The sequence below is a fragment of the Coturnix japonica genome, chromosome 13 (genome assembly GCF_001577835.2).
Source record: "Coturnix japonica isolate 7356 chromosome 13, Coturnix japonica 2.1, whole genome shotgun sequence".
Classification (NCBI taxonomy): Eukaryota; Metazoa; Chordata; class Aves; order Galliformes; family Phasianidae; genus Coturnix; species Coturnix japonica.
The window spans coordinates 3,624,473-3,648,072 of record NC_029528.1 but is presented as its reverse complement, the minus strand read 5'-3'; the positions used below and the strand labels follow the sequence as shown (position 1 = coordinate 3,648,072).

Here is a 23,600-nt window from a genome sequence, read left to right as displayed (position 1 = left end):
GAGCCTTTCACAGAGAATGTGCTGTTGAGAGCAGACACAAACAGGGCAGGGAGGCCGGGAGCTGAGGGCCGGGAGCTGAGGGCCGGCAGCAGGCCGCCGTAAGCGCCGTGTGGTGCCGTGTGGTGCCGTCTCTCCCCTCAGAGCATCCTCCCAACGGTCCCGGCGTTTCAAACGCTCCCGCGCGATCAGACCCCTCCGATCAAGGGGGCGGGGCCGCCGGGGAGAAAGCGCGCGCCGGACGCGAGGATCCCATTGGCTGCCGCCCGCGGGGTTGGCGCTGCGGCGCGGCGCGGTTCGGCCCCTCCTCGCCGCCCCATTGGCTGCCGGCCGCGTCCGTCACCGCCGAGCCGTGAGCTCTTCGGCGCCGCGCGGCGGAGATCGCTCTTTCTGATTGGTCGCCACACCCGTCGATCTCGCCCGAGTCTCCGCCCCCACAGATGAGTCGCGGGCGGTTCCGGCCGCTCGTTCCTATTGGCCGCTCGGGCGCGGGGGGCGCGCGCTGTGGGCGGGGCTCCCGGCGTTCCCTTTGTGTGGGCACCAGTAGCCGGCCGAGCTCCGAGCTGCAGCCGCCGCCATTTTGTGCGTGCCCGTGTTTTCCCCCACCCCCGCTCCCCAAACCGCGGCGGCCGGGACGCCCCGCGCCTCGTGCCGGGCGGGCGAGGCGAAGCCAAGGCCTCGGCCGGGGCCTCGGGAGCCGTCGGGGGCCGCGAAGCCGCGCAGCTGGAAGAGACAGAGGGGGAAAGGAGCGGCAACACGGAAAAGGGGGGGAACGAGCCCTCGGCGCTGCCCCCCGACGGGAGGAGGAGTCTCGGCGCCAGGCCCAGGCGCGGCACCGCTATGGAGAACTCGCAGCTGTGCAAGCTGTTCATCGGCGGCCTCAACGTGCAGACCACGGAGGCCGGGCTGCGGGAGCACTTCGCGGCCTACGGCACGTTGACCGACTGCGTGGTGGTGCTCAACCCGCAGACCAAGCGCTCCCGCTGCTTCGGCTTCGTCACGTACTCGGCGGTGGAGGAGGCGGACGCCGCCATGGCCGCGTCTCCTCACGCCGTGGACGGGAACTCGGTGGAGCTGAAACGCGCCGTGTCCCGGGAGGACTCGGCCAAACCGGGCGCACACGCCAAGGTGAAGAAGCTGTTCGTGGGCGGCCTGAAAGGGGACGTGGGCGAAGGGGACCTGGTGCAGCACTTCAGCCAGTTCGGCCCGGTGGAGAAGGCCGAGATCATCGCCGACAAACAGAGCGGCAAGAAGCGCGGCTTCGGGTTCGTCTACTTCCAGAACCACGACGCGGCCGACAAAGCGGCCGTGGTGAAGTTCCACCCGATCCAGGGCCACCGCGTGGAGGTGAAGAAGGCCGTGCCCAAGGAGGACATCCAGGCCGGCGGGGGCGGCTCCGCGCGGCCCTCGCGGGGCGGCCGGGGCGGAGGACGGGGTCGGGGCGGAGGATCCGGTAACCGGGACCACAACGGGCTGTCCAAGGGCGGCGGCGGCGGCTACAACAGCTACGGCGGATACGGCGGAGGGGGCGGCGGTGGCTACGGCGGGTACGGCGGAGGCTCCTACGGCGGCGGAGGGGGAGGAGGCGACTACGGCAACGGGTACGGCGGGTTCGGCACGTACAGCCAGCACCAGTCCGCATACGGCCCCATGAAGAGCGGCGGAGGAGGGGGCGGAGGGGGCGGCAACTGGGGGGGCCGCAGTAACAGTGGACCGTACAGAGGAGGTTACGGCGGGGGAGGGTACGGGGGCGGCTCGTTCTGAGCCGGAGCGCCCGAACCCATTGGGGGGCGGCCCGCCCAGCTCCTCCCTTTGGGCCGGGGCGGCTTCTCGACGGTTTCTCCCTCGCCCGCCGTAGGGCAGCTCCTTTTAAATGCCTCCCCGCTGCGGGAGCAGCTCCTAAATGCCCCCTGGGGGCCGCCTCTGCTGCCCGAGCCACTTCTTTCTCTCTGAAGATGGACCGGGCCCCACACACACACATACTTTGTGTTACAGTCATTGATGGACTCTATTTTTTTATTATTACTTGGACCTCGGTCGTTTTTATACTAGCAACGAAAAATGTCTTGTTTTAATTTGCTTTTCTGGGGGGTTACGGGGTGGGGAAGCGTCTTGTCGATCTGGAGTAACAACCGGGGAGGGCTGTGGGGAATTCCTTTGTTGTAAGGACTCGATACCTCCTGGTTACTGCGTTTTTTTCTACAAAGCCTACTCGGATCCCATGACTGAAGTTAACGTTTCTGTAAAGGAGGAGAAAAAACAAAAAAGAAAAAAACAAACAAAAAAGAAAAAAAACACAAAAAATGGTTTTTACGTTTTTTATTTTTTAAATAAATCATTGTGTTCATTGATCGTTACATGTCTAATTATTTTTTTTCCTAGGATCCATTCCGTACGGTTTTAAGGCTTTTCTGGGTTTTCAGTGTTGCTCTGCTTTTCGATCTCTGTGTACTTAAAGGCTTAAGATGTCGATGCCAGTTCAAGGTCCTGCCTGACTTGTTTCTTGGTTTCCAAACACTGGGCAGAGAAATTGTTTTAGTATCAGCCCGTGGATGTGCTCCGTGTTTAGCTCCTTGTTCTCACTTTGCAGTTTGTGTGCATCCACCATCTTGTACCGGTTTGACGTACTGACACGGTTGGTCGGGGTTATTATTTTCTTTCCCTATAGGACTTTTCACATCAACGTATGTACTGTGTTGCCAAGAACTAGTTTGTGTTAAGCATGTGCTTCATTCATATAAAATGTTCCGAATTTCCGATTGCTTAGTTTCAAGTCCTCTTATTGGTTTGTCTCTGTACCAGGAAAGGGTGGGCATTGCTCCCTTTATTAAACGCACGCTGTTCTCATAGTTAACGGACTTCTCACTGAACTATTGTCCTACATTAAAGTTCCCCGAGGTCTCTGGCAGCTCCACCTACTGGAGGATGGCAGCACGAGGAACGCTTTGCAAACCTTTGTACCAGACCTGAAAGCGAATTGATGCCGTTAGATGAAACCTGCATGTGAATAAAGATGGGCTCTGTGAGTATTGACTGGGGGGAAAAAAAACAAGCAAACAAAGGAACAAAAAGGTTGCAAAACTTCAATACTTGGCCTCAGCGCATTTCTTTCTCTCATCATTGCAATTGCCCGTAGTATTTCAGAGCGATCATCTGTTTGGGCAAAGTGCTATGAAAAATGAGCCAGCTCAGCGTACCGGTGACTTAGGTGCCAGTTGTAAAGCAAAACTATTTGTGTAGTCTGCTTGATTAACAAATGTATATTTGTAGCCCATTCACGCAATAGAATTAAAGTTTGTTGTTTATTAAAAAAGCATAATGTTTTAGGGGAAAACCGCCTTCCTGCATAGAAATATAGAATAGCGACGTTTATGGGTTTATGGATATCAAATAAAGAATTGAATTCCTTATATGCTTGAGTGAGAGTATGTATGATATGGGACGTGCATTTATAAGTACAAAGTTATTCTGACTTCAGGTTTCTGAGCACTTAGACTTTAATGCTGATGCTGTGCGGGTCTGTGTCTTAAAGCTGATGTTGGTTTGCTGCAGGTGTGAGATAGGTGTGGAATTCCTTGTTACATTGGGCTGGAAGGTTGTGTGTGAAAACTCAAGGTAATGTCAGTGTTGAATGTCAGCCTAACCCGACTGATCTTAGTTGCAGCATCTTTTGCATTGCTATAAGAAGCAATGGTGTCAGCTAAGCTCATTACCTGCTTAAGCATAAGCGAATAGGGGCAACTTTCTGGTGTCGCTGGGATTTAAGTGAAGAGCAGCGTTTCCTCTTGATTGAGATACTTGTGGTTCTTCAGCAGTGCAACTGGTTCTCGGCTTAAGTTCCAAGTAATTTGCTGTTTGCTTTTATGTCGTGGGGTTTTCTTTAATGGTGGAAGTTGCTTATGCTCGTTATTGCTGTTGAGAGTGCGACGCTTGAGAGAAGTGTTTGTGAAAGGCTGCAGCTGGTGCAGTGCCGGCTCAGCTTCAGGTGCTTGGTGCTATTTCAGTTCTCTGAGCTGGATGCTGCTTGTTCTCTTACTTTGCAGTCTAAGGCCATGTTGGACTGTCATCCTTGAGCCCCCCCTGGGAGCACAGCTTTCCTTTCAGCTTCCAAACTGAAGCGCCGTGTTCTGTGTCTTCTGTGCGTGAGCTGGGCTCTGAGCACGGGCTGCCTTATTGACCTTATTGGGGACCACCTGCCTTTGAAAGAAGCATTAATGCTCTTCTATGATGTGGTTTGTGATGTGGTTGGAGGGGTGGAGCTTTGCTCACCGGGTGGAGCTTTGTGGTATTTTTCATGTTACACGTCAGAAAAGAACCTGTCGGTAGTAGGAAATATATAATATAAAGTGACAGCTTTGACAAGCAATGGTCTGACTTAGAGGATTGTACTGAAACATGCCGTTTGGTTTTCTGTGTGTAATGCTGCACCTGGAGGGCTGATGTCATAGTATAAAAAGCAGATCCAGAAGTGGTACCTGTGCAACCCAATGTGTATCTCCAAGGGCTGTCAGCTGTGTTAGCTTCCAAAGGCATCACATAGAATGTTGTGTGGTGATGAGTTGAGCTGGGCCTTGTGTGACCTCAGCTCCAGGCAGTGAGACCTTCATTGTGAGCAGCGCTGGGACGATGCAGAGGCTCATGTGAGCAATGGTTTAATAAGGAGCAATATTACCTGGGTGTGCCATGGAGTGTTAATAGAAGGACAGACCTGTGTTGGATAGCATTAAAGAAACGATGACTTAAAAGGGTATATATGGAAAAAGATCTTGAGTACTTTCCTTAGTAAAAGTTGGTAAATCTTTGCTTAAGTATTTAATATTTACGTGCCCTCTAGATGGGCTCCTCTGCACAGAGGTACATCAGAAACTAAGACAGAATGAAGGTATGTAGCTGGCATGCAAGAAAGCTTTAGACTGTTAAGTCACTCTGGGGTGCTTTTAGGGAAGAAGAAATGGGAGTTACCTTCGTTCGCTGCTCCTTAGTTTGCAGTTTGGTTCAGGAGTGCAGGTGTCTGAAATGAACTTGGTTGGTGAACTACAAGGCCACAGCACTGCTGGTTCTGTCTGTGACAACACGAGAGCAGCACTTACTGTTGAAGCTGAATGAAGCTCACTAGTTTGAAGAAAACGCGGATGTTCTTTTTAAAGTCTGGATGAGCAACAAGGGATTGTCCCACACAGCTGTGCAGGGGCTGCAGTACCGCACTGCAATGTGTGTGCAGCTTTCAGTGCTGCATTCATTTCTGCTCGGAACTACTGTGTATGTAATGAATAGAGCCTGCACAGATCAGTAGCAGCACACCTCTCTGTTCCGTTTGCTGATGGAAAGGTAGTTTGGAATTGAAGCAACAGCTGAGACCGCTTTGATGTGCATGGAACTCCGTAGGTCACCAACTGTGGTACAGCTGTGATTGCTGGAAAACTCTGCCCTGCCCTTTGGGTTTAGAAGGCTTCAGTGGACAACGTGTACTATCCAGAGCTGAAGCTTTCAGGTCTGTGTGGTGTCCGTAAGTAGCTGTAGGCATCGGGCTCCCAGCTGTGGGTACTGGGCTGCTGGGACAAGGAGGAGTGCTTAGGAGATGCAATTGAACTGCATCAGATGCTTTGTGCACCTTGAAATGGATGGAGTTAGAAATACTGACAGTGGTTACAAATGCGATTTAAAGTTCTTAAATGCTTTATGGTGTGTTGTTGTTTTTTTTTCTCCTCACAAAGTTGAATCCCTTCTGTAAAATGAACTTTACTGTCATTTAACATTAAAAGTGCATAGTGTAGGTTGGAGCACGGGTTTGCTATCCTGCCTTGCCAGCTGATACTCTTGTTGCAATATAATGGCGTTCCTATTGCTACTGAACAGGGTCTGAGCGATGTCTGCATCTCCTTAGGATGACTTTTCTGCTTATTATTATATTTCATTACACAAATCAAACAGTTGCACCTCTGTTTCCACTTCACAACTGGAGAGCATCAGCAGGAGCTTTGAGCCAGCCTGAGCCAGCACTGCTTGCTGCTCTTGATGGGCTTTTTTAGGTGAAATATTACTTGGATTATCTCTGGTACACGTGTGCATACAGACATGTACAGAACCTCTACTGCTCACCTTTAATGAGTAACTTATTTCTAGTGCAGTGTGAGTGCTACTGCTGGCTGCTGGAAGGTTACGTCTTACAGCAAAACGAATAGGCTTTTGGCTGTGTATCTATGCTGAGGTGTTTTCTGACTTGCTCACCTACACGCTCTTAAAGGAGCATTGGGTGCTTCCCTCCTTGATGTTCCCTTGACAAATCCTTGTCTTCTCTGCTCCCAGAACTCTTTCATTTCTGCAGTATGCAAAGGGGAGGAAACATGTATAGAGAGACATTCTTCAGATCCTTTTATTTCCCTAAGATCTTCTTTCTGCTGCATAGACTGAGCCCAATTCAAAGGATTAAATGCTTCAGGTGCATGGTAGAAAAGGGGAGGAAAAGGAGGAAAGAAATCAAGGTCTCTGTTCAATCTTTGCCTGAACTAAGCTAAATGGTTCAACAGTATTGTCCCAAGTGTTCCCCAACACAGCTGATCTTAGCAACCAAGAGAGAAGTTGTGCTGAAAGCCTGTTCGGTGCTGCTGGCTATTGCTGTTATAGAGCACATGAGCTACGAGCACTGGCTGGTCTCAGATTATCAGCTCTCCAACCAACCAAAGCTCCTTAACTTTGGAATCGAGATGCCGAGCCCTGTCAGACTAATAGTGCCATCTGTCTGCAGCATCTGGGTATTAACCCTCTTAGCCTGAGACGCAGTTTCATTCCCGAGTGCTTTCACAAATGGAAAACACAGTTCTGGTAAGAAGAGCTCTTCTTTGATAACTTTGATACATACTGCATTAATTAAACAGCTTTGGATATCTCATGTACAATGCAGCAAGGAATCAACACCAATTTAGAAAGCTAGCTGCGCATGTGGCAAGGTGCACGTTTGCTTACAACCATCAGTGTATCACTGATGAACACTGCAGGAAAAACTTCCTAGCAGCAGAATAAGCTGATGCATCTGAACACATTTCTATACTTAAATCTTCCTCCCCCAGCCATGCACCCTGATGAACGGATGATGACAAGGGAGGAGGCTGTGCTTACATAGCTGCTGAATGAAGGCACAGCACTCTCAGCTGTGTTTGGAAATAGTTTACTCCTATTTCATCTTCAAGGTCCCCTCTCCTTAAAGAGGCTGCTCCTTGGCTGGGTTGCAGACACCCTGTGTGATCATCTAATATCCTTTTCAGGTTTTAGCAGTCCTTTAAGCTCACTGGCCTATTTTGCTGGGTGATTTCATTTGGACTTGTTGAATTCTGACCACTGTTGCTGGAATAACAATGCTCATTTTACCTAACAGAGCTCCTTTGAGTCCTGATGGCAAGTTCAGGGCTTCTCACCTGCAGGGTGGTTGTGGTTACAGTTGCTAAAGCGTCTAGTGTGGGATATTTTGTTAAGTGCATCCTACCAGAAAAGTAATGCTGAATTTTCAGTGTTAGAGTATTTTCATGGGTATGTATCCTCTCGAAAAAGAGAGCTCCCCATGAGCACAAGGGGAGGGCTCAAGTCTTCATAGAGAGTGAGCTGCAGCACATCACTGTGCATCTTTCCTTATAGTCTCACTCATCTGTTATTTTATTGAATTTAATAAAAAATATATATGTATATTTTTTTCTGTGACTTTTGGGAGTTGTTATTGGGAAGTTGTTTCTTCCATTTGCTCAGCACCAGCTGGGATTGGGGCTTCTACTCTGAGCGATCACATTGGTTTTCAAACCAGTCTTGGCATGAATCAGCACCACATGTGTTTTGGAAGTGTTGGGTTGGGTTTGTGTGCAGCTGATGGCAATGGGAGCTCTTGTTTGCCGTGCACTCAGGAGCTAACTGAGAGAGCTGGGAGCCATTATCTCTGGAAGGAAAGTTAAGAAGGAGTTGGCCCAGAGCAGCTCTAGCACTAAAACATGTGCCAAAAAGTGGCAAGGAGCCGGTGCTCTGCGCTATCTACCTTCTCTAAGTGTGTGCTTTTTCCTCCCCGCAGGGTCCACGTCTTGGGGAGAGGATGAGAAGATGGAACCCTAAAAAGCTCACCATGAATGTTCAGTAAGTGAACAGGAATCCCAGCAGAATCCCAGTTCCCATCTGGATATGCTACGGAGACTGAGCTGAAAAAAAGGAAAAGTCTCAAGCAGGACAACTAAGGACAATCCGTTATGTGCCAGGAAGCCACACTGCAAGAGGTTGCTTTTTCAGTTCAGGTAAAACAATGTGCCTGTGGGAAGCAATCTTGCCAGTTTTTTCACCTGTGCCATCTCTGTAGTTCACTCATTCTTACTAACATTGCAGTTTACTGTGTTTGAATACCTGTGTGATAGGCTGCATTTCTTGGCTTTGCAAAGAACAAAAAGGGAGATTTTTGAACAAAATTCAAGAAGAGAGTGAGTTAATGGGTGTACAAGGAGCGATAAGGAACAGACCTTGATTAGCACAGGGAGCTCCTGAATTAACATGGGCTCGTTTGTGCCAGTCTCTGTGTTACGGTATACAAATATTAATCAAGCTATGTAGCACGTAGTTTCCTCTTATTATTGAAGGTAGTCATGAAGGAAGAAAGGGATATATTAAAAAGAACCACATTAAAACAATCTGTTTGCTTGGACCATAGCTTAGATTTTTGCTCAGGTTCACACGGCCACCCTGTAGTGAAAACAGGACGATAGAAATGGGAGGCAAAACCAAAGACACATTAAGCGGAAGGACCCGGCAGCATTTTGGCCACCTGAATGCAGGCCTTTACCTTTGTTTGAGTGTCTACAACAGTTGTTTGTACAGCTTTCTTCCTGAATGTTATGTTTTCCCTTTTGTGTGCTCTATTCTAAACCACAGAATCTGTCTGAAAATCTTCCAGCCAGTCTCTGACACAGACGTGAGGTGGTACGAGGCAGGAAGCTGCTGCTGCTGGTGTGGCTGGTGCTGCTGGTGTGGCTGACTGCGGGGGACATCAGTGTTTTGTGCTACAGGAAAGAACAGGGAGGTTGTTTTTGCTAATGGTCACTGCTGGGCAGGCTGAGCAATTCAACAACTCCTGCTCCAGAAACGACAGCCTGGGGTGAAGGTGTCCGGTTGTTAACTGTTCTGAAGTTGGCAACGTTATAATGAAGCTCTTGGAGTAAGAACTCTGTTCTTATAGGAATGGTGATTAAAGGAAAATGTATTTTGTAAACTATTTTGCTGGCACGTGGCAGATGGGAGCGGGGAAACAGCAGAGCTGCCAGTAGAGGGCTGCAACGGGAGGAGACAGCACGAGGAGCACCTGTGCTGGGAGCAGGACTGGGGTTGGTGTGTGTGCTCTGCTTCTTGCCAACAGCATCATCCTTCAGGGAACGCTGCTCCGCAGTGACTCTAAGGCTTTCAGAACGCTGGTGATCGCAGCTCGGGGCAGGTCCCTGCTAGGAGGTCTCCCAGAGCCTCTTTTTGAGCCCTGGGTCCTTCATCCAATGCTATGAAACATATTTATCTATCCATCCTTTAAAAAGTGAGTACATGATGTAGGCTGAGAACACCCAACCCTGAAAAGCTTGCATGGCTGCAGTGCTTTGTCTATGCCCTTCACAGCTCTTCAGTGCAGAAGCTGTAGTGTTTTAAGGAAGCTGAATAATAACGTGATTACACAACTAGAAAGAAGAGCTGCTGAATATATTGGATATATCGGTTTTGGTATGGAACTTTGGAACCTGTGCATTGGTATATACATGGAAATGGGGGCATGCAGGGGGGAAGGGTTACTGAATCACTCAGTGTTTGTGCGGTATTTGAACTGTTTGCACCTGTGGTTCATGGCTCCCGTCCTTGGCCTTGCAGAGCCAGAAGGGCTGTAATTCTTTTTACAGCCTTGTTGCAGGGAGAAGTGGAATGTCTTCTGCTGGGTCCGGGCTGCAGAGACCTTCCTGGTTCTGCGGAAGCTTTGGAGTTTGATAGGGCACTGTGTGTGTGTGTGTGTGTGTGTGTGTTGGTGCCAGGCACAGAATTAAGTTCCCAGAAACACCAGGTGCTTTACTTACAAACTCAGGGTTAAACAACTTGCCAGGCTTTGGGCTGGGAGAAAGGTTTAGATCAGATTGGCAGGGACTGTTTTTATTCCCTCCCTTCCTGCCATTTTTACTGAGCAGTTCCTCACTGTTGTGGGCTCCCTGGCGATGCTCCGACCTCTCCTCATCTACCCCTGTGGCTCATTAGAGCTGTGGGGTTTGGTCATCTACTGTAGATCTGAAGATCATCACAGGGATCTGGGAAGGTTTTGGTGGGCTGGGGTGCATGGTACAGGCTGGCTGGGTGTTCTATGGACCTTTCATAACTGAGTGTTGGTTATACAGGTGGCTGGGAGCAGATTAACTATCCCAGGTAGCACTACATTTCTGCTACTAGGAAAAATCCCACGCATTACATGCAGTTAATCCCTTTGTTACTACTTTTAGTATACTTTATCCCTGACTTGAAATCTCATCTTGTATTGTTACATGTTGTATATCCAAAATGATCATCCGGGAAAGGTCTTTGAGGATCTGGGTGTGTTAAATGGATCGACTGGGATCCTCAAAGGGATTATATCATTCCTGTTACCTGAGGAGGTGTGTGAGGTGTGGCTTCACAGCCTGGTGCTTATGGGAGAACTGCCAGGTGGTGTTTGAACAGCAGGGCTCCAACTCTCCATCCCCATACAGCACTGATAAAGTCCTTTGGCCTCCGGATGTGCCAGGTTCTCTTATCAGAAGAATGGCAACGAGGATTTCTAACAAGCTTTTTAACTTCTGCGCAGGGTGCATTAGAGTCTATGAAATCATTATCACGGGTAGAACTGAACATATATGGAATTTAACTTGGTAAAAAGGGTGTGATTTGAGGAGAAAAGTGAAAAGCTGGGGTGGTATTTATGGGGAGAGAGGATGGCTTCTTGCAATAGGAATTACTGACACTTCTCCAGACTGTTGCACAAGAACATTTGGTGAATCCTAACGTAACAAAGCAAGCAAACCTTTCCTCGTCTTTATATCCTTAACCTATAGGGCCTCGATATAGCGCAGTAAGGTGGGTTATTTCACAGCTGGGCTGCGGGCTTTGTGCCGGCAGGCGGGAGAGGAGCGCGGTCACAGGCTGCTGTCAGTTACAGGAGGATCCCAGCTGCGACCCCGGCTGCTGTTCTCACTCCGTGCAGTTGGGATGGACGCCCTGTTGGTGCCCGTCCCGGGGGGGGCACGGGGCAGCCCGGCCACGCGCTGCCAGCAGCGGCAGCCCCGAGCCCGGCGCCGGGCGGAGCATCAGGCCGCCCCCGCTGCCGCCGTTGCCCGGAGACGAGCGGCGAGCTGGCGGTGGGAGGAGGCAGCGAGGAGGCGGAGGAGGCCGACAGGAGGCGGAGGGCGGCGCGGGTTGCGGCGGCAGTCGCTGCGGCGGGGCGCGGCGGGGACGCAACGCTCCGCAGCCGCCCAGAGGAAGCGGCCCCGGGGCGGGGGCGGCCGCTCGCAGCCATGCCGGGCCCGGGGCGCTGAGCCCGCCCCGCTGCCGCACAATGGAGGAGGAGAGGTGGGTGCCGCTTCCAGCCTTCGTGGCCGGCCGAGCGGAGCGCTCCGGACACAGCCCCGGGCCGGACGAGCCGCGAGAAGCGGGTGCACGGGCACGGAGGGGCGGGACGGGGGTCGGATCCGTGGGCGCTGGGCGGTGCGGTGCGGGGCTGTGCTGTGCGGGGCTGTGCTGTGCCGTGGGACCCGGCAGCCGGTTGGGGTCACGTCTGAGCCGTCCCCGCTGCGGGCTGTGCTGCCGATGGGATGGGCGGCTTTTGGGGCGCCCTGGGGCTCGTCGCACCTTTGTGTACGTGGGAGCCGGGCAGCAGCGGATGCTGAGCCGTCCTCGCGCCGTATCTGGGCCGTGTGTGTTTGATCCCTACAAGGTGACGGTGTAGCTCCGAAAGCTGCTCTCGGCGGTGCCCTCCGAGCCGTCCCAGTGCCCGCTGACTGCATGAGGTTCCGCTCGGGGCTCCGAGGTGCTGCGTTCTGCTCCTCCCAACGCCTGGGTGCCTTTCTCACACTTGCACGGCTTTAAACTACACGCGAAGACGTTTCTTTTCTTTCGTATTTCTCTTTTAAACAGGATCTGCCGGGTGCCCCTTCTCCAGCCTCCAGCCCTGCTGCTGTCCTTGCAGGCAGTGTGGGGTGGGCTGGGGGCTTGGCCGGCTGGTAGAGCTCATCTCCAGGGCTTGGCACCGGTTGTATTTAAATGTGGTCCATTGAGACTGAAGTGGGGTCAGCCCCACGTTGTGGGGATTTTCCTCTATTGAGGAGCAGCTCTGCAGTGTGTCCAAATTGCTCCCCAAGCTCTGGAGGGCAGCTCGGTACCCTTACCCAGCCCCATAACTGCAAGGCTTCGTGTGTTCAGCTGGCAGCACGCAGCTCTCACCCACCTCATCTCTGAGTTGCTTTAAAATGGAGCTCACGTTCTATGTAAGGGTGTGAATGGTCAGCTATGGATATAAATCCAGACGTCAGTATCCAGGTGCTAATTGATTTCCAGTGCCTTGAAATCTTGCTGTATTAACTATTAGCCTAATGTTTGAGGGGCTGCAGAGCGGTCAGCTGGGTGCCCCAGGCTGTGCTCCTCCTTGGTGCTACCACGTTTTATCTCTTGCCATGAGACAGCAATGGTCGCTTTAGAACGAGTCCTGGGAGGTTTAACGAGCTGACCTTGCTTGATGAGTTGCCATTGCAGCGAGCGGGCTGGTTCTGCTCCCATTTTTGTACTTTTTTGCGTTTCAACTCAAATATATGTCATGCAGATTAGGTCTGAAATTTTACATGCCGTGTCCTTTGTGACAGCAGAATTCCCCCTCGTTTTTAATTTTCCATTTTTTGTAGCTCACGAGGAACGTGTTATTGGTGCTTGTATCACCTCTGACTCTGGTCCCAAGCCGGCCAGGACTCAAATATCCTGCTAATTCCTATACGTCTGGGTTGAGCAGTGGTATTATGTGCCCACATCACTGCACATGGGCAGAAGCAGCCACGGGTAAGGGGGATTTAACCTGCAACCTCCACATCTGGCAACGAGTTCTCTCAGACCCCTGATTCTATTTTACTGCGCTGATAAAGGCTTTCATTTGATGGAGGAATTGCATAATGGTGTCTGATCCAGCAAGGAGGTCTGAATCTAGATGGGAAAAGATGTGTAACAAAGTAACGAGGTAACAAAGGCTGGATGGTTATTTGTTAGAGAAGTCTTACAACCTGTAATTTCGGATCTCTCTGGAAGTGGGAACCGTCTCATCCAGCTGGAGGCTCTTCGTAGTATTGGTCTGAAAAATACCAAGAAAGCGCATAGTATTCCTGTCACACTTGAGTCATTTTGTGCTGCTTCCATTATTGTCAGTGAAGAGTTTTATTCTCGGTGGTTCCTGAAGTCTCTTTAGATATAAATTACCTTGGGGGGGAGGGTCTCCTGTGTGCCTGTCATATGTTTGTCTAAGCAAACGTCTCCATTCCCTCAGAAACCATCCAGGTATTTGGGCTCCTTCAGTCACATTTTTTTACCATCTTTGTATACACCTACGGAAAAAATCATCAATTGAGGTCTTATAAATATGTAACTACAGCACAACCTTTTCTTACCGCCTGTCTGCCTCAGGGAATGACACTGCTGGCCATCATTGCCTTTGCTCCGTGATTTTGAGACCCACTTAAACTCCTTTCCTTAAGAATATATGAATTTTTAGCTCTTCCTTTGTCTTTATGGAGGTGTTTTAGATTTGAAGACCAGTAACTGCTGTTGGGTATCCTTGTGATTTTTAGATCAGAGCTATGTGGCACCTGTCAGAAACTTGAGAGTGACACTGCACAGTGATGTTCGTAGTGCATCCTGAAGAGAAAATGTGTAGCTGGCTTGTCACTCATCTTGGAAGACAGAAATGAAGGAGGAGGGCAACTCACTGTGCCTGGGGAAAGCCAAGGTGCCAACAGGGGGCTGTGGCAGCACCCAGAGCCCCCCTAGCACTCACTGTGAGGACCCAGCAGGTCTCCAAAGCTTGGTGTCCCTGAGGACACCAGGTGCTGGAATATTAGCAGGAGCTCATCCTTTCCTATTCCAAAGCAGAGCTCATTTGGAAACTGCTCCTCCTTTAGGGTGGCTCAACTAAAGCCGGCATTAGAATTGATTTTGGCAGAGGCGTGATTTTTGTTCCTGTGGTTTACTAGCTCTCTACATGGCAATAACCTTGCAAGGGGACAGTTTAGCTCTAAGGGAGGCTTTTATTCTTTAGCACAATCTACAAAGACATCTGTAATTACTGCTGGTAACTAAGGCAACCCAACTTTACGAGTGATGCCTGCATGCGGCGGAGCTGTGGGTTATGGGCTGTAAGTGCTCTCCGCAGGCTGGGACGTGGCCCAGCTCAGTCAAAGGAGCTGCTGAGCCTGAGCTGAGCTTGCTGAGCTTGGAGAGGGGGAAATGGCTGTAAACAGTGCTCTGAGCTTCACTGGCACAGTGTGGGGCTCTGAAATTGGGGTACGTTTGTTCCATTTGGGGATGGCACCGGAAGGCCGTGCAGAGGGACGGCAGCACGGTTGGCGTGCTCTGAAAGGAAGGACTGCATGGCTGGGCTCAGTCCTGCTGTGTCCCTAACGAGGGTGTTCATCTGGCTCAGGGAAATTAAATCATTTGTCCATTCACTCGCTGCACGGCTTCGGGTGGCCCAGGGTGGGACAAATTGCTCCTGGCACCCGGCCTGCTGTGTGCTGGATGTCAGCTCCTGGCGCAGCTCGGGGATGGGCAGGATGGCATGGCCCACTCTGCTGCGAGGACTTGGTTCTCTCCTTGGTTTTGCTGCCTTACTGAAATAACAGAGTAATTCTGAAGCGTAACAGCTCTCCGTGTAGTGGGAGAAGCAGGGTTACGTAAGTGGGCTCTGTGGTCTGCGCAGCTCAGTTCTTTGAGGCAGGTTGTGTTTGCAGGCAGTGGAGGATCCTTGTGTTTCTGATGTTAGGAACGCGTTGGTGTTATCTGTGAGTTTGTGTGGGGGTGTGAAATCTTTCTCCTCTGTATTAATGGAGCAAAGTTCTGTGGAAGCTGACTCAGTTTGAGAGATGAGTTAAAGGCAATTGGCCGTTAATTTTTTTTAAACTTTTATTTCACATTAGTCATTTGGGAAGAGCTTTAAATAGCATATATTGATTTTACCTCTTTATTTAAGCGAGTTGCTAGCCAGATAAAATGCAGTATTTTCCTATGGCGAGCTCTTTGGTATAATATGAAATTCACCATTTCTAGTAAACCTGAGAACGTTCATCAGGATGCTTTAGAAAGAGCTGCTTTTCATGCTTTATAGGAAGATCTGGTTGGTCTTTTTCAAAAAGAACAAGGTTTGTGCTTTTAAAATACACAGACCAACGTGGTGCAGTGGAGGCTCAATGGAGGCGTGTTGTTCTGACCTTTACTTTGGTGTTCAGTAGAACTTGCTGCGTCCTCTCATCTGCATCTCTTGCCTGCTGGGAAATAATGAGTCTTTGGATGCTGGCATCGGAGTGCTAACAAATAAATCTCAGTGGCACGCTGCTCTGGATTAAAGAAGCTGTGTGATTTTTGTGTGCAGTGCTTGGTCTGGGATCCTGCAGGGTTGGTCTCTGACTGTGACTGTAAGCAGCATCCAATGGGCACAGGTGTCTGCTCACCTCTTTCAGTTTCATTTTCCCTTTATTTGTTTGCTTTCTGTATGTACTTGTGCATTGGAGACTGAAAGCTTGGAGAAGCCGCTCACGCTTTCACATCCCTGCTTTGCCCTGCTTGGCATGGCACAAGGGAAGGCTTGGCTGTTTGAAAAGCAAGGCTGAGATTTTAGAGCTATGGTCAAACTTCACTAGGCCAAAGGTTTCAACAGAGGGTGTTGATCAGTGTAGCACGGAGGTGCAGCTGAACATGGTCACATCACAGTGGTGCTTGGAGGCTCCTGGCTGCAGTGGGGCTGGATGGGAGCTGGATGCTGTGTGTGCTGTAGGCTCACTGCTTTCCTCAGGACACAAAACCTGGCTGTGTCATTGTCTGCTGCCAGCCCTGTGAGTGCTGAATGTTTAACAAGGGGTGCCCTCCCTTCTGGCTTGTCATCTGGCTGTACTGGGCTACTGACCACAAGAATGTCATGTTTGGTAAAGGGAACACATCGCGGGCTGTAAATAGTTAATAATTGTGTTTTGTAAGGGAGAAAATTACTGTGTTTGAAGATACATATAATGTACAGGCATTGGCAGGGGTCAGTAGGCTGTTCTGGGGAATGACCCTACCCTCTTTGCTGGCTTTATACCCTTCTTCAGAGGCCGCCTGTGGTACAGCCTGGATGTGCAGCTGTTGGTTTAACCAGCTTCAGCTTGTTCTGTCCTGAAACAAGCACAGTAAGAAAGGCGACAAGGAGAAGGGTATGAAACCTGAAGCTGATGGGGACCGTCCTTTGGAAGGAAAGCTCTGAGCAGGGCTCCAGGCTGCTGGGTGGTGGTGATGGGGTTACCTCCCAGGGTCAGCCATTCACTTGGAGCTGATATTCAACAAGGATGACCTTGCTCAGCTTGTTTTATTTGCTTTTGCCTGCTGGAAGGCTCGAGGTATGAGCTGTAGATTTAGTGGAACAGTTATCTCACACTAAAATGCTGCTTTGTTTTACAGGTGGGAACCTTAAGCTCCGAGTGATTTTGTGCGTTTTGGAATCATAGAGGTGGTGATATTGACCTTATGTCAATTCTGTGCAAAGAGCCAACACTCAGAACAAAGTAATGAGGACACGTATGTGCCTTAGGCACCTGTTGGCCTGGTTAAACACAGCACAGAACTGGGTGCATCTGGTTTTACATTACCTATACAGCCTGTAGTTCTGCCGGGAAAGCCGAGTTTAGTAATTCTTTCTATACATTTCAGTGGCACTAAATAGACCTATTTCTAGAATGGAAACGGAACGTGGCTGCTGCAGAGCTAATGCTTGGAAAATCTGCAGGTAGTTTCAATAGTCCTTTTCTATTTGCCTCTATGGAAGAAGATGTATTGTATGCGTTGGTTTTTCAGATGAGAGTGAAAAGGTAAAACTTCTCTTTCTCTACAAACTATATCCATGGAACTCCTGCAACTCCCAGCGCTGGAGTCTATTCCGATTCAGTCAGGCAATTATGTTCTGGCTTGAATTTCAGCTTACGCTGCTTTCCTGGACTGCAGCCTGTAAGACTGGGCTTTGTCCTCGAGTGTTTGGCACTTCTTTTTCTTCCCTGCTGATTGGGTTGTTTGGCTTTCCACATCAGTGCAGAGGTAGCTGCGTTTTGTGACGCTCTTCATATGGCAATCCTGGTTGGACTAACAAATGTGCAAGCAACTCCATGGATAATGCTCTGTGCTGCAGTTTTATGATACCTGTTAATTTTGAAGCGTCGCAGAATCAAACTCTGTGCTCTTGTTTTGTTCCTCTTTCCAGCATTAAGCAGAGTTCCCGATCCTCTGAGGCAGGTGAAGATGAAAAGGACCAGCGCACAGTGACGGTCAACCCCTCACACATGAGAAAGGCATTCAAGGTCATGAATGAATTGCGGAGGTACGTTTCTGACTTAATGGGCATCCTCTCTGATTTAAAGGTGCTGATTGAAACAGAAAGGCTTTAAAATAAATAGAGAACTCTCATGGTTGCATGGAGGGTATTGATGAGCAAGTGGAAAGAAGCAGCTACAATATAGCTGCATTGTGGTGGGGTGCTGTGCCCGTTCTCACATTGCCTGTCTTCCAGTCAGAAGGAAGCCAACAGCAGCTCAAGAAGTTATTTGAGTGATATCCTTCACTGTAGTGATGATAATTCATGTAGCATTTTCCATTACTTACAGCAAATTTAGCTGTAAACTATGTTCTTAGCTGGGCTAATGGTCTGAAAACCAGTAACAGAATATTACAGACAGAAAGACACCTACACATAATTACAGACCAGGGACTATGAATGTACTGTTCTTATTCCGTTGAACTGGGGCTGTTGCTCAATCTGGGCTGAGCACTTCAAAGTAGGAAAAAAGCCCCACTAACAGCTCAGGTCTCTATGTGGAAATTAAAAAAAATGCCATTGTCAGTTAAGAAGGAACACCCTGGTGTCTTTAAACAGCTGTGTGGGCATAGGGAGAATGGGGGCTGAGGAAATGTAAGCAAGCACAGTCCTTACGAAGCAGTTGCTGGTGTGATGGCAGTAGTTAAACCTGTGCTGGTTTTCAGCTGTTCCCCCAAGAACCAGGCAGAGGCTCAGGGAGTATTTCTAACAGCAAATTCATCTGAGTTGTTTGCCATTCCAGCAGTCACAAGCTTTGAAAGAAGTCCTGTGAAAAAATACGTGTCGTACACATTTGTGTGCTCCCTCTCTCCAGATGGCACGATGAAAGCAGATAACAGCCTTTACTCTTTCTGCATGCTCAGAGTACTCCAAAGAGGCTGCTGTAGCACCTCGCTTCTGTGGATTTAGTAGTTTCCCAATGTCTGTTTTCTCCAGTGCAGAGAAGGGTGAGAAATGTCTTCTTCCAGATGTCTCATAGGGATTCTCAGTTGCGTAAGGAGCAGAAAATGGAGATGTCCATCCCTTGTAACAGTTAAATGAAGCAAAGTATGGTTTTTTAATATTGGCATCCTTCTAGTCGTCTCTTTGTACTGAAAGCAAAAGATCTGAAAATAGAGGTTTGTGTGGCTATATTCAGAAATCTATTGTGCTCCTATTATTCCTTTGTTAATTGAAGCACAGTGGGAATAGCTGGAGACTGACAGTGTTTCTCAGTGCCTGCAGTCAGCTAGGTCTTGTGTAATGGTGAAGGGATAAAACATACAGGATAGAATAGAAAGCTGCCCTTAAGAACCTATTTGATGTTTTCTTTTTCTAGGTACCCTCCTCCTCAGCCCCTGCTGCTGTTCTGGAATATACAGTTCTCATGTCTATTACACTTGTGATCCATTAAGCTGTCGACAGTCAGTGTTAATAGCTACCTTGAATAATTGTGCCTTAGGTCAAATGCACGGAGAAATCCCGAGTGGAGATGGAGCAGTCCCAAGCTGAGGGTCACCAAGAATCTTGCTGAGCCTTTAGCCTATTTGCAATATATTGCTCACTTGGAATTTTTAGCTTTCAAATGTAAATTGAATTAACTTTAACGAGCGGTACTTTAAATAACTATAGTCCATAGAGGAACTGAATGGGGCATCTTTTACATAAGTTGGAGGAAACGGAAGCTTCCCTTAAGAGCCGATTCAAAGAGCTCCCATTACTGCCCTCATCCCTTCCAAAGGAGGATGAAGGTAGAACAAAGATTGTCAGTTCCTACTTTCATTCTGTTTTCCATCAGTAACCCTCCATTTCACAAATCATTTTGTTTACTTCTTCCATGGAGTAGGAGGAGGAGGAGACATGCCAAGACCATGGGGAGTTTTGTATGTATTTATTTGATGTGTAGTTTCCCGGGAGAAAGCACAGCATTTTGATAAGCATTTCTGATGAGACGGCTCCATCTAGATTTGCAGGCACTAAACTATTTTTTTTTTTTTTTTCAGGCTTAACATTTGAAAAGAACGCCTTTATTTTTGCATTTGTATGCTCAAACATCTTAAACCAACTTATTGGGAGGCTGAGCACTCCTCACTGTCTGCATCTCCAATCCTTGTGCAAACATTAACTAATGAATCCTCAAAGGACATACGTGGGGCTGCTAGGAAAGGTCACTGATTAATGAAGTGGCTTTTCTAAAGCCATACAGTGATTCAGTGGGGAGCATAGAAGTTATTTGGTTGTGTTTGGAACCCGTTGTTTTATTCCTGTGACTCTTAATCCCACCTAAGTCATGGGGTAGGGAAGTTCTCAGGCCCAGGGGTAAGCTGCAGGCCTGACTGCTGTCCCCTAAAGGCTCAAGTGCCTTGTTCCTAGCAGTAGGACTTCTGCTTGCTTCTTCAGGCATAAAATGTACTTGTTGTGTTTGGGTTTTTTTTTCCTTACCAGTTCTGAAACAATCTTTGTCTATTCTGGTGTTTTTCCAGCAAACGACTGCTCTGTGATGTAGTGATTGTGGCAGAAACTGTGGAGATGGAAGCGCACCGCGTGGTCCTGGCAGCCTGCAGCCCTTACTTTTGTGCCATGTTTACAGGTACTCTGCAGCAGACCCTGCACTGGGGCACGGTAAATGGGCTTGGGGGCGGCATCAGGCTATGGGGGAGCATGCAGAATATCACTCACACAGGAAGGTTACTGTGGGGCTTGGTTTGCTGTGGGTGGTTTTTTATTCCTCAGCAAATGCTTGGGTCGTGAAACCACACATTGTTAACATCAGGCACACGTGCTGTGCCCTGTTCACATCAAAGAAGCTGCTGGCACAAAAGTTGTAGTTTTGAGGCCCAGCCCTGCAGATGCTTATTCGTGGTCACGGATGTTTAATCTCCCATGGCACTTGTTGCTGCTGCCCAAAATAACACTGTGGTTCTCTGGATCCCAGTGTGCATTAGTAGCTCTGTGTTTTTACTTTGTTTTCTTGCAGGGTGCATTGTTACAGCCCCGTGTATTTTGGTAATGGCAGATGCAACCTCAATGTGAAGGGAAGGAGGGGGCAGAATTCTGGCCCCAATCACCTGATCCCTATAGGCCATGGCTGTCAGTGGGTGGGACAGCAAGGAGAGCTGTGTTGGTCCCAAGGCAGGCATTAGCCAACTTATTTAGGTCCTTCTGGTAACGTCAGTATGGTCAGGAGCACCTTAGCTTCCTTTCCTTTTCCTTGTCCTCCTTTCTAGGATAGGAACTGACATAACCAAGGTAAATGTATGCTGCAGAGAATGGTTGCCATGGTCTCAGAGCTTCAGCTCTTTATGGTGTTTGCATGTGCTTTGTACTCCTTGGTCTATGGCCTTGAAGAGTAGAGAGCCTTTTCCAGAGAGATCCAACAGTGTCAGCTTGGCATTGTGGGTGCTTCTTGCTTTTACAGACCTTGAGGTTAGGCTTTGATTTATTTGCCATACTAGAAGCAAAATGCAGAATTTCTTGGGAAAAAGCCTCTTGTTTGTGCATCTTTCCTTCCCTTCCATAAGAAGCTTAAGTGTGAACCAATGTCTGAATGTTAGACAAGATGTGAAGTTTGCCACGTGGCTTTATCTGTGTGGGTGCAAAGGTAAATGGCACTGCTGCTCTGTGGGGAGCCTTGGCACTGGGTGCTTTGGGGAGGGGAGTGTTTGTGATGCTGGTTCCTGACAGGAAGGTTTAGAAGTAAAAAAAAAATCACTGGAGAACCCTCTGATCCTTAGAGGTCACCTGACAGGAATGCAGTGGTGCAGAGCAGGGCTGGGGCTGCTCATGTTTCCACGTAGGAATTCTCCAGAAGTGTAATCCCTCATGCAGCAAGTTAACCAGTAATCAGGCCCCGCAGTCACGCGGCTGCTCAGTGTGCCCTGGGATGGGTGGCAGCCGTGGGGCCCCAACACGGCCCTGCAGGCAGTGGATCGGGCAAGGACCAGTTGTCCATTCAGTTCTGATCCCAAATTTCTATGGACTGGGTCTTCTTGCAAAGCTGTGTTGGTTCAGTTTCTAAAAGCCAAATGTTTAAAGTCTCAGCTTGGCTATTTGTTGGGATTTATTTTTCAGCTATGTATTGCACATCAGCAGTGTGACTTGGCAGCTGCACCTCTGTGCGTGCATGCTTGCAGAATGGATGCAGGATGCAGGGGTGCGAGCAGCTTGGGCACACTGTCCCTGCTGGAGGAAACACTTCTTGGGGAATGGGGTGGATCCTCTGGTCAGGATAAAGCCTTGAGCAATGGGAAATGAACCACAGCTCAACCCCAGTGTCTGATATTGAATGCATGTGTGTTGCTCCCTGTAACTGGCCTGATCTTGGACTAATGGATGGCCTTCTGATGATCATTCCTTTGCCATCTAGTGACCTGTGGTTAGGCCTGTCTCTTGACGAAAGCCTTGGGAAGTCCTGCAATAAACAGGCACTTGTTCCACTTGCATTCTCCACTGCTTGAAGGAGACACAAGACCCAGCACTTCCTATTCTTTATTGGTTTTCTTGAGTGTTTCAGGTGCACGGTCCTTGTTGGCACCACAACTGGGGGTGATTGGTGACAATAATTTCCATCAGTATGGGAAAACAAAACCACGGTAATCATCTCAAGAAGGACTACAGATACTATGGAGGTGGGGCTGTTACTATGAGTAACATGGGAGGATTTCAGCATTGCTGTGGGAGGAGGCATCCCTCCCACATCCATCCAACCCAAGCCATTCCTCTTCTTCCAAGAACTTAAGGGCTGAGGTTTTGGGCCTTTGTCTTATTGTTTTCATTAGGACATGTGGCTGGAGGGCTCAGGTCCCAGCCCCACTGCCCCTGCCCTGGGACACAGTGTGACTTTCTTTGTGGCTGTGGGATGGTATCAGAGCAGAGCCACTAGAAGATGTTAGCATGCAGGGCTGGCAGCTTGCTGGTGGGTGTAGAAACCCACACAGCCTTTATTTTTGTTGGCTGTGTCACGTGAGTGCACAAAGACAACCAATGTTATCAGATCAGTCCCTCTGAGCTATTTCTGCATCAATCCTAGAGGAGAGTGTCCCAGCCCCTCTCCTGCCCACTGGTCCCAATGGACACTGTCAATGCAGCTCTGCTTTGCCCCTCACTTGTGGGATTTTGACTGGGTCCTTCCAGGCAGCTCCAGCTCTACCTGGGCTGAGCTGAGCCCTCTCTTCTCTGGAGAGATTTATATATATATATAAATCTATAAAATATAAAAATAATATATACTATATATAAATATAATTATTTATTTCACAGGGTGGGGAGAAGTTTTGGGGCTGAGAGGTTTATTTCACCAATTACAAAGCCCGACTCGTATCCCTTTGTATATTTGTATTCATGGACTTCTCTTAATAAAACTGTTATCAATTAGTTTTAAAAATTGAAGTTGGAGCAAATATTATTTCAGCCCGTGTTTCCCTTGGGTTGTTGTTGGCCCTTCTCATGCTTATGGTCTGACCCAGCTCCTGTTATCTGCCTCCTCGTTGGTATAAGTGAAGACCCAAAGGTTTAATGTCCAGGACCTGGGCTTTGCTCAGGCTCAGCCCCCTGTTAGCACCCTGCTCCATGCTGTGTGCTGTGCACTCAGTGTGCCTGGACACGTCCTGTGCTCCGTATGGAGCTGTAGGCTGTAATTACTTCTCACTTAGGCTGCAGAAACTATTTTTCCTCTTAATCCCACAGCAGTATTGAGTCACCACATTTCTTAGCGTAGTGATTATTCATGCTCTGGTTTAAGAATTAACATTTATTCAAGCTCTGTTTTGTTTAGATTTAGTTTTTCGTTTATTGTTTCCTTTTTGCTTTGGAGCTTGCTCTTTCTGTTCTGTGCTTCTTGGAGATCCTGCTGGCCAAGCCTGGGCTGGGTGATGTCACTCTGTGCATGAAGGCTGGAAGGACCCAGGGGGTCCACTCTCCTTCCTACAGCACACTCTGTGCACACTGGATGTACTCTTGTTTCCTTCAGCAGGTTTCAGGTTATTCATCAAGGAGGGCAACACTACCCTACCTTTATTTTGTG

At 49.0% G+C, this 23,600-nt stretch overlaps 2 protein-coding genes across 5 annotated transcripts in view; both read left to right on the top strand.

The window, feature by feature from the left end:
* Positions 1-23,600, top strand: part of KLHL3 (kelch like family member 3) — a 107,218-nt gene that overhangs the window by 55,715 nt on the left and 27,903 nt on the right. The window contains exons 6-8 of one of the 4 annotated variants that reach the window (XM_032447490.1): positions 8,048-8,264; positions 17,489-17,605; positions 20,062-20,168. In XM_032447490.1, coding sequence (XP_032303381.1) covers positions 17,568-17,605; positions 20,062-20,168 — 145 coding nt within the window. In that variant the 5' untranslated portion in view covers positions 8,048-8,264; positions 17,489-17,567. Of the gene's footprint in view, positions 1-8,047; positions 8,265-11,443; positions 11,584-17,488; positions 17,606-20,061; positions 20,201-23,600 lie in introns of those variants that run through there. The other 3 variants (XM_032447489.1, XM_015875682.2, XM_032447491.1) reach the window with 3 other exon arrangements.
* Positions 552-3,407, top strand: HNRNPA0 (heterogeneous nuclear ribonucleoprotein A0). Its single transcript, XM_015875696.2, has one exon. It carries the CDS (start codon positions 838-840, stop codon positions 1,759-1,761), a length of 924 nt encoding a protein of 307 aa, XP_015731182.1. The 5' UTR covers positions 552-837; the 3' UTR covers positions 1,762-3,407.

Excerpts from the sequence above, each read along its gene's own strand:
- HNRNPA0 (XM_015875696.2), top strand. The coding sequence starts at position 838 with ATGGAGAACTCGCAGCTGTGCAAGCTGTTCATCGGCGGCCTCAACGTG.